The sequence below is a fragment of the Pelophylax lessonae genome, assembly GCF_965119305.1.
Source record: "Pelophylax lessonae genome assembly, chromosome: 4".
In the NCBI taxonomy this organism is placed as follows: Eukaryota; Metazoa; Chordata; class Amphibia; order Anura; family Ranidae; genus Pelophylax; species Pelophylax lessonae.
The window spans coordinates 624049166-624059889 of NC_138771.1; the positions used below are offsets into that span (position 1 = coordinate 624049166).

The window sequence follows — 10724 nt, forward strand, 5'->3', positions numbered from 1 at the left end:
GGAGGTCGCCAACGCAACCAGGGCACCGCCAGCACCTCAGAAGGCAGGGTTAGCATGGCCGAAATGTGGAAAAGCTTTGTCAGCACGCCACAACAAACAGCAGCACCAGCAGCTCAGATGGAACGTCTTAGCAGGAGGCAGCATTTTACCAACATGGTGGAGCAGTATGTGTGCACACGCCTACATGTAGTGAATGACGGGTCTGCCCCCTTCAACTTCTGGGTCTCCAAATTGGGCACATGGCCTGAGCTTGCCCTTTACGCCTTGGAGGTGCTGGCGTGCCCTGCAGCCAGTGTATTATCTGAACGGGTATTTAGCACGGCTGGGGGCGTTATAACAGACAAGCGCAGCCGCCTGTCCAGAGACAATGTGGACAAGCTCACGTTCATTAAAATGAACCAGGCATGGATCCCACGGGACTTTTCCGTACCTTATGCAGAATAGCAATGGATACCGACCTTACCCACCCATTGTTCCATTTTTGCTCTTTCTCACTCTTTTGGGGTGTACCCTCATTTAAAATTTGTGAAAAGAAGCAGTGTTGGCTACCTCGTCCTCCTCCTCAGGGCCAGATTAATGTAGGGTCTATTGGAGCTGCAGCTCCAGGCCCCTACCTTTTATATAGGCCCCGGGTTGGCCATATTCACTGTTACCGCTCTTCTGTCACTTGTAAACACAGAAGTCTGGCTTCTATGCTCGCTTCCCCAGGCAGCACCCTCAGAACCTCCCCACACAGCGTGAAGGCCGGACAAGGAGGGACAGTTGGCGATGCATGGATGTGTTTATGGGCTTCAGAGACAGCATCCCATGTTGAATTAGGCATGCATGGCTGCACCCTTCCTCCTCTGGGTGCATGGCAAGGCACGGCCCTAAGGCCCTTCAAAATCCTCAGCACCAAGCCCATGATGCTGTTAATCCGGCCCTGGTCCTCCTCCACCGCCGCTTCCACCTACACCGCCCATAGGTGTGCGCAGCCTATTGCATTAAGGTGTGCACCCCAAAGTTGAAATACACATGCATGTGTTTGCCAGCAGGGAGAGTAATGTATCGGGGCCATGTACCTGTAGGCAAGGAGAAATAGAGCAGAGCAGGTCCCAGGGAGATCTTTCCCATCTCCTCACTGGCAATGCTATGTGCCCTAGGTGATTAGGGTGTGCCCAGGCACACCCAGCACACCCTGTGCGCACGCCTATGTCACCGCCACATCCACCACCACCTCAACCTCCCTCCTACTCCATATGGGCCTCGTCCTTCAGAGATGAAGAAGAACATTGTTTTATTTTTCTGTTTTTTTTTGTTGTTTTAAGTTATTTCCCTATCCACATTTGTTTGCAGAGCACTTGCCATGCTCTTAATTACGTTTTGCTGCCATTTGCAGCACTCTAGCCCTTTCCTTTGGTGTTTTAGAGCCATTTTAGTGCCTTAAAGTTCGGGTCCCCATTGACTTCAATGGGGTTCGGTGTCCGGGAAAAGTTCGGTAAAAGTCCGGGACACGGACCCGGACTTTTTTTTAAAGTTCGGCCGAACCCGTCGAACACGGACATCTAGGTGTCCGCTCAACCCTATTGGTAATCAGTAGGTCCGAGGTCAGTAGGTAAAATAGGCATTGTTTCTTGTCGGTGCATTCACCATCTTAAAGTGTCCTGCAAAACATTTAGGAACTGCAGAGCCTGGCTGACTGCACGTTTCCTTCTGCCCAATCTATATCTGGATAATTAAGCTGACTGACCGACTCGACTGCAGCTGCTAATTGTAAGTGAACTTGCCTTTTTGATCCCCAACTCCACCCTTGCTGGAATGCTGCCTCAGCCTCTTAATTATCTCATCCCATGCCTGGCACAGAACAGATCTCATCCTCTACAACAGAGGTGTTGGGGGATGTCAGGATGAGATCTGCGGTGGTGGAGGGATGGGATCAGTAAGACAGAGGTGGTGGTGACACCACATCCCACCCCTCCTCCACCTCCCCCCACCATCGCCCCCACTGATCCCTCTCCACCATCACCCCTTCAGCACCGCCACTGATCCCACCCCCCTCACCACCATTACCGCCTCTGATCCCCCCCCCTCACCACCATTACCGCCTCTGATCCCACTTCCCTCCCCACCACCGTCGCCACTGATTTCACCGCCTCTGATTCCACCCCCCTCACCACCATTACCTCCTCTGATCCCACACCCCGCACCACCATTACCGCCTCTGATCCCACCCCCCTCACCACCATTACCGCCTCTGATCCCACACCCCGCACCACCATTACCACCTCTGATCCCACCCCCCTCACCACCATTACTGCCTCTGATCCCACACCCCGCACCATCATTACCGCCTCTGATCCCACCCCCCTCACCACCATTACTGCCTCTGATCCCACACCCCTCACCACCATTACTGCCTCTGATCCCACCCCCCTCACCACCATTACCACCCCTGATCCCACACCCCGCACCACCACCACCGCTGCCACTGCTCCCACCCTCCTCACCACCATCGCCATGGTTGGTGCACTATTACTGATCCCATTCCCCTCTTCACCAGCCCTGCTGCTGATCCCATTCCCCCCTCTCCCCACCAGCCTTGTCACTGATCCCATTACCCCTCTCCCCACCAGAACTATTACTGATGCCATTCCCCTTCTCCCCACCAGCCCTGCCACTGATCCCATTCCCCAGGTTAGAAGTATATACGGTAGTTTGTTTGTTTTTTTTGTTTTTTTTGTATGTATGCATCTCCTGTCAGTGTCCAGGGGGCCTCCTAAGCCTGTGAGAGGTTGAGGGTCTTGAAGGAGTTCTAGAGGGTGATTAACATTTAGATATACTCTGATGCATCGCAGAAAAACGCACGCTTCCTTACACTGGAAGAATACATACGAGAATATGTGTCTGCTGTACCATGTACTGGTATAAAGAAGTCTCCTGTTCTTTGTATTACTTCCTTTATGTGAAATCCCTGGTGTTCCTGACAGTCCCTCTGCTTTCCTACCAAATGCTGACCACACTAGGCAGGAGAGCACAGCATGGTTAGTTCTATAAATATGCTGGGAACTCAGTGTGCTCTCCTCCAATGATCAGACTTGTCCTGTAACCCCCCCATCCCCCGCACAGCCATTCCCTGGGAAGCTCAGTGTGCTGTTGCTTCTACTTCCTCCAGGGGGTCCTTCATGATTTCTTGCACCGGGGCCCTGAGAAATCTAGTTACGCCTCTGACTCAAGTGGCATATACTGTATATGTATATATAATATATATTTATATGGCAGCCCATTTTTATTAAAGGAACAAGGAAAGTCCATAACATATAATTCCCACGCAGGGGTTCTTCTCCAGTCAATATATAGTAAACCGAAAATACTAGCCCACCTGGCTCTCAAGCTCTCACTCAGTTTCTCAGTAGCAGTACCTCTGCTCTTTTTGCTGGTCCCCATACCATGAACTCTGGCCTTAGTCCTCCAGCCGTCACCTGTCTCTTGCAGACACACATGTGCTCTGGCTGCCACCTGCAGCCTCTGACTCATAGAGACCTCCTGTCTCTCTTGGACAGAGCTGTCTCCAACTGGGAGCCCTTCTGATTCCTGGGCCAGACCTCCTGTCTGCCCGGGTACAGCTGTCTCCATCTGGGAGCCCTGGGAATAATACGAACCCAGCCCACAGGTGAGCAATCAGCAGGCCTGTCTTAATCAAAACCAGGCATAGATTGCTAACACACACAGTGACCCAGGGTCGCCTCTCTACAATTATATATAGAGATAACAATATATGGTCTATGCTGAACTGACCGATAGATACTTAATGGCGTAATATATACTCAAGTGCCCTATATATATATATATATATATATATATATATATATATATATATATATATATATATATATATATATATATATATATATATATATATATATATATATATAGATGTCAATGTATGGTTTATACAGAACAAAGCGATAGATACTGAATGGCTTGATAGACAAACTCAAGTGGCCTATAAATATATCTAGTAATTTATGGTATATACTGCCCTGCTGCTACGTATATATAGTCAGTGCTGTATCTTGGCCTAGGCCAACAAGGCCCAGGCCTAGGGTGGCACTTTGCAGGGGGGCAAGAAAAAACCCAGCCTTCTCCTGATTTCCGCACGAAAAGGGTCCCCACCGGCTTGCTCTACACTTTTAGTAAAGTGCCATTCTTATGGGGCGAATTGGGCCGGAGGGCAGGGTCCAGGAGGCAAATCAGTCTGGCAGCCCCATAAAGCAATCACATTGCTACCTGCCGGTTTGACAATACCGGCCGGTGAGGACATTCAGACAGAACACAGGCCGCTGACCACACTTAATACAACTGGCCAGACGGCCGCCAATGCTAATAACTGTGGCACCTCAGCCTAATGCTCCGCCTACCCTCCTCCGCCCCCAGGTATGGCGAGCATCATGTTAATAATATAATTTAATGTCTTTAAACATCCTTGTCCTTGAGCAAACATATTGAATTGCATCATATACAATTAAGACTTTTAATTGTATATGATGACAATAATAATTTGGACCTGCTCACCTCATATGTGCTATCGCAATATGTCGCTGGATTAGTAAGATTGCTCCAATCTTATAAGATATTTGGACTTGTGTTTGCTGCCACTGATTTTTTCACTTATTTGTATAATGACTACGGACTTCCTAGTCACCAGTGGGGGCTGGTGCATATGGGGCGCCGCCCCCCTATCCATGCGTCCGGCCCCCTAATCTACATGCAGGGTGCCGGACGCATGGAGTTCAATGATTTTTTTCTGAAGTACGTGATTAGAGCCAGAGGCTCTAATAGGCTTCAAAAAAGGGTGGGCTCGGAGCGCAGAGCACTGCGCCCCGAGCCCACCCATTTGCGTGACAATAGCGAATGAATATTCGCTATTGTCACAAGGATCCTCCTCCTGGCCAATCAGGAAGCGGGTTTGAGACCCGTTTCCCAATTGGCCGAAAGGCGAACCCATGCCATTGGCCATGGAGGAGGACTCGGGAGTACTCGGGGAGACTCAAGGAGACGCGGGGGACTGAGGACTATGGAGAAGCTGCCGCTGCATGGCAATGCTAGGGTTTGCGGGCTGGTGTGGTCCGGGGGGGGTATTGGGTTGGTCCGGTCCGGTCCGTCCCGGGTTAATTTTTGGCCCGTGGAGCACCAGCCGCCACTGCTAGTCATTATACAAATAAGTAAAATAATCCTATGATTACAATCAGGGGCAGCAAACACAAGTCCAAATATCTTAAAAAAAAAATCTTACTAATCAAGTGACATAAGGCTGTACTAATGGGCACTGATTGGGCTGCACTAATGGGGCAGCACTGATAAGGCAGCACTGATCGTCACTGATTTGCTGCACTGATGGGTACGCGCGCAGTGCATTATGGATGCCATTCGAACACGAAGCTCATCCCTACTCCCAATATGTTTTGGGTTTCCAAAAGACTTTTATTCAAAGACAAAGGATAACTCATAGTTTTTTCCACTATTGTGTTTTTTATTTAAAAAGATTATTTGATGTTCAATGCTGTGCAAACAGTAACAAACGCTAGTTAGGCCTCATCCACACTGGACGTTTTTACAGCTGCTGTTTTTGGCTTTGGGTGTTTTTTTCTACACCCTGTAAACTCCCCAGCATGTTATCCTATGTGTCCATGCACACTTAGGCTGACATCAGCGTTTTTTGGCAGAGGAGTTTTCTGGCTGGAAAAAAAAAAACAGAATTAGTGTGTTTTTAAGAGGAATTTTTCAGCTGTAAAACGCTCTAACTCTAAAAAGAAATGAAAAAAAAAAAAATTGAGGTTCCTATATTAAGAGAAATGGGACTTTAAGAGTGACTCAAAGAGTGAACATATGGTTCTGTTAAAAAGTTATCATTTTATTCATTAATCAACAATAATGTTATACAATATACAAAATCAAAATGATAAACCAATAAAAATGAGGTACTATGTTACTCATAGCAGAATCGCATAAGGGATCTGTGGCTGTATGTCTGGCAAATAGGGAGGTGGACATGCAGGATCATGGCCTGTGTATTTCCACTACGCGTAAGTCTCTTGGTGGGTGGTCTCCAAGTGGCAATCTGGAAACTGCATCTGCATTGCCATGGCTATCATGGGAGCGGTATCTGATAGAATAAGTTTAAGCTCCCAAAAATAAAGCATACCTTTGTAAGCGAGATGCTTATGTTGTAAAAATTCCTTTCTGAGGGTTCAGTATTGACAACAGAGGTTTGTGTTCAGTGATAAGTGTGAACTCCCGACCATAGATGTACGTGTGAGATTTTTTTGTGGCCCATACAATGGCCAAAGCTTCCTTGTCTATCTGGGAGTAGTTTTGTTCTACTGAGGTTAAAGACCTGGAGGCAAAAGAAATGGGGCACTCTGTGCCATCTGGCATGACATGGGAAAGCACGGCACCCAGTCCATAAGGCGAGGTGTCACAAGCCAAGGTGACGTGTTTCTTTAAATCATAGTGGACCAGAACTCCAGAAGACAGAATGAGTTCTTTAGAAAGTCAAAAAGCTTCTTCACATTTTTCTGTCCATATCCATTTAGCTTTTGCATCCAGTAAGCGGGTAGAGCGGGTGTGCTAGGTTCGGCATGAAATGGTGATAGTAATTTAGGAGGCCAAGGTAGGACCTGAGCTGTGTGACATTCTGGGGAATAGGGGCATGGGAAAGGGCTTTAACCTTTTCTTCAGCAGTGTGTAACCCATGTCGGTCCACCGTGTGGGCACAAAATTCCAGTCGAGACTTGAGAAATTTGCATTTTGAAAGATTGACATGTAAACCATACCTTTGGAGTCTCTCTAGCACAGCTTCAACATTCTTTCTGTGTTCTTCATCAGTGGGACCGGTGATAAGCATGTCATCTAGTAGACATTGGATGAAAGGTATGCCTGCCAGGACCTCATCCATGATCCGCTGCCAGATGGTTGGAGCTGGGGCTATGCCAAAAACCATGCGATTATATTGGAATAATCCTTTATGTGTGTTAATGGTCAACAGATGGCGTGAATCTGGGTGTACTTGCAGTTGCAAGTAAGCTTGCTTTAAGGGTCCTTTCACATGGGCGATCCGATCTGATCCGCCTGTCAGTTTTTCAGGTGACCTGATCGGATGCTCCATGCATCCCTATGGGGCAGCGGATGTCAGCAGAGACATCTCCGCTGACACCCGCTTCTATCCGATTCCGATCCATTCCGTGAAATCCGGACGGATGGAAACCCTATTTTCCATCCATCTGGCGGATCGGATGGGATCAGGTGAGAATGGACACATGGTACGTTCTCATCCGATCACCCCATAGAGGACAGCGGGGATCTGACAGCTCCGTCTCCGCACACAGATCGATCCCCCGCTGAGCAGGATGGACTCCGTCGGTCGATTTGCCCGCGTGAAAGGACCCTAAGTCTATTTTTGTAAACTTTTGCCCTCCAGCCAGTGAGCCAAATAGATCTTCAAGTTGAGGCAATAGGTATTGATCCACAATAAGTTGGTTGTTCAGGGCAACCCTGAAATCCCCACAAATCCTAATGTCTCCATTCTTTTTCTTGACAGGCACAATTGGCGATGCCCATTCACTTCTATCGTTATGATCTTTTCAGCCAATAGGTGGTCCAGCTCTGCTTCCACTTTCTTCTGCAAGGCAAAAGTTACTGATCTTGCCTTACAAAAACGAGGTGTAGCAACAGGCTTCAAGAGGAAGTGGGCCATCTTTCCTTGTACGGTGCCCAAAGCGTCCTCAAAAACCTCCTTAAAGCGTGACTTTAGGGATTCCAACCAATGGTCTACTGCAGAAAGCAATGTACATTGGGCAATGGTAAAAGGAGGCATGCCCATGGCTTTAATCCAGTCCCTACCATAATACGAAGGACCTCCTTCACTTACAACATAAAGGCGTAGAGTTTGACTGTGGTTGCCTAATGTAACAAGGGGTTTCACATAACCCAAGGGCTGTAGTAGTTCCTTGCTGTAGGTTTGTAATGTGAGATTTATAGGTTGGAGCTGTAGGGACAGACCCAATGCCTTTAAATCAGTCCTTGAAATGACAGACACAGCCACTCCTGTATCAACATCCATGGAGACAGGACAGCCATTGAGTGTGACATCCAATTTTATTGCAGGAGTACTCCTAGCTACTCAAAACAGTCCAGCATGCTGGACACAGGTCTCATCATCAGAGCTAAAGCCATTATTGTCCATATCCACGCAAAATGTCTATTTATGTCTACCTTTTGTGGTAGTGTTCGGGGAGTGGGAGCTGTGGCAAACATGCCCAATATGACCAGTCTTTCCACAAAGAAAACAAATGACATCCTTGAACTTGCAAGCAGGTGCACTGTGAGTAGTGTTACCACAGTGGTAGCAAGCCGGCGTCCTAGAGAAATAGAGTGGTGAGGTTTAGGCTTATTTGGGGGCGGTCGTCTTGGGTGTCGGGTGATAGCAGTAAGAAAAATGTCCTCACCCTGGCTTGCAGGAGTTTCAGGTGGTGCCTTCAGTAGAGTGGCATCCCGTGTAGCCAACTCCATGACCATAGCAAAGTCAGTGGCTTTCGTCAGAGTCAAGTTGGGTTCTGTGAGTAAACGTTTCTGTATGGCTGGGTCGCAGAGTCCCATGACATACATGTAGCGGAGAGCCGTCTGCAGGTAGTCTCCAAACTGACAAGTGGCAGCTAGTTTACATAAATCAAGGATATATGTCTTTATGTCATCCCCCGCCTGCTGCCTCCTACTGTAGAATTAAAACCGCTCTGCAATTTCTAAAGGCTTCGGGTTTTAGTGCACATGTAGCTTCTGAATTAATTTAGGCAGGGGCTTAGAGGCCGGCTTATCTGGAGAAATGAGGTCTCTGAGAGTACCATATGCAGCTTGACCCAATGCTGTGAGGAAAACTGCAACTTTATTTTCTACAGACACACTAATTGCTTTCATACACTGCTCCAGCCTCTCCACCCAGGAGCTCCATGACTCAGCAGCAGGATCGAATGGTTGAATAAACCCTATGAAGACCATGTGTGATAAAATCCACAATCCTCGTCGCCACTGTTATGTCTCTTCGATGAGAGGTCTCTCGGGGTGTTGCTAGAAATGCTGTCAGTATCTGCTCGGATGTACTTCTAAACCAGGGAAAGGTTTATTACTCACTCAGAGACATGATGACATTCTTACATGGAGGAGTCTTATTACAAAAAGCTTCTGTTCCTACCAGATGTAATCTCTTCCCAGTACCATGTGTCTGCTTCCAGTCTCACACATACACTGTGTCTGACTTCTTGGTATGCCCCCCCCCCCCCCCCCACCATGCATCAGGAGAAAAAGGGTAAGGGTCACAGTGATCCTGCAAAAACATCACAGTCTGGAAAACTAATAATAACATTAGCAGTGCTAATCATTTAAAGTGATTGTAAAGTCTTGTCTTTTTTTTTTTTTAAACAAACATGTTATACTTACCTCCTCTGTACAGTTGGTTTTGCACAGAGCAGCCTGGATCCTCCTTTTCTGGGGTCCCTCGTTGCTGCTCCTGGCCCCTCCCTCCTATCAAGTGCCCTCACAGCAAACAGCTTGCTATGGGGGCACCCAAGCTGAGCTGCAGCTCCCTGTGTCCATTCAGACACGGAGCTGTCATTCGGCCCACCCTCCTCTCTCCTGATTGGCTAACTGACTTTGATTGACAGCCGCGGGAGCCAATGAAAGTGGCGCTAATGAAATAATTAACAGGCATATGTCTCCGCTCCTATCACACCTATATATGTGTATGTGTATAAATACATATAAGTGTGTGTGTATATATACCCCTATACAGAAGTTCATATGTTATGCCTGCCTCCAAAGACGCCCAAAAAATGCCCAAAAAAAACGCCTGAGCCAAAAAAAAACGTCCAGGTGTGTTGTTACAGGCGGGTTTTTTTGGGCATTTTTTGGGGGTCTTTGGAGGCAGGCATAACATCTGAACTTCTGTATAGGGGTATATATACACACACACACTTATGTGTATTTATACACATACACATATATAATGCCTGTTAATTATAATGCCTGTTAATTATTTCATTAGCGCAAGCATAGGTTTCTGCTACTTCCACACCTATATATATGTGTATGTGTATATATACATACATGTGTGTGTGTATATATACCCCTACACACAAGTTCAGATGTCATGCCTGACTCCAAACATGTCCTCAAAAAAGCCCTATAAACGCCTGCAACAAAAAGCCGGGTGACAGGGGTGAAGCCACTATCCGGTTCTATAAGTGTTCTAAGAGAAACAAACTTGTTTCTATTGCGGTCACCCTGACATGGAAGTGTTTGGTCACCCTACCATAGCAGTCAGAGTCAGTTCACCCTACACTACACTACGGTCACCCTGGCACTTAACACTTTCCCTACAGAAACTAGATTTTTGAATCTAACTATAGTGGAAAATAGCACCCTAACTACACTAGATATCCCTTTCCTCACACTAATAATTGCTAAATGACACTTTTGAAGCAGAAGTAACAGAACTGCTTCCATTCTCTTCCACAGCCCTGTATGAAAATGCTAGAGATTTGGCGGGGGCTATCTTATATACTGGGGGGCGTATTCACTAATGATTGGCCTCTGGACTCCCTAGTCACTCCAATCACATTCCTAGCATTCTCCTGCCCCCTCAATTGGCTTTTACTAATGTTTGTTGTCCAATCACGGGCTTTTAAAGCCCAGTT

General features: G+C 47.2%; 1 protein-coding gene and 1 pseudogene across 2 annotated transcripts in view; both read right to left on the reverse strand.

Moving 5' to 3' along the window:
- LOC309554697 (NXPE family member 3-like) overlaps window positions 1-6934 on the reverse strand; it is a gene marked incomplete at its 5' end in the record, with an annotated part of 146005 nt that extends 139071 nt beyond the window's left edge. Inside the window, one exon of the mRNA XM_082256403.1 lies at window positions 6813-6934. Within this exon, the coding sequence (XP_082112529.1) occupies window positions 6813-6934 (122 nt within the window). The remainder of the gene's footprint in view (window positions 1-6812) is intronic.
- Window positions 6935-8154: 1220 nt separating this feature from the next.
- Window positions 8155-9030, reverse strand: LOC309554698 (annotated as a pseudogene). The gene has a single exon. The product of its transcript is annotated as an uncharacterized misc_RNA (transcript).
- Between the last annotated feature and the right edge of the window lie 1694 nt (window positions 9031-10724).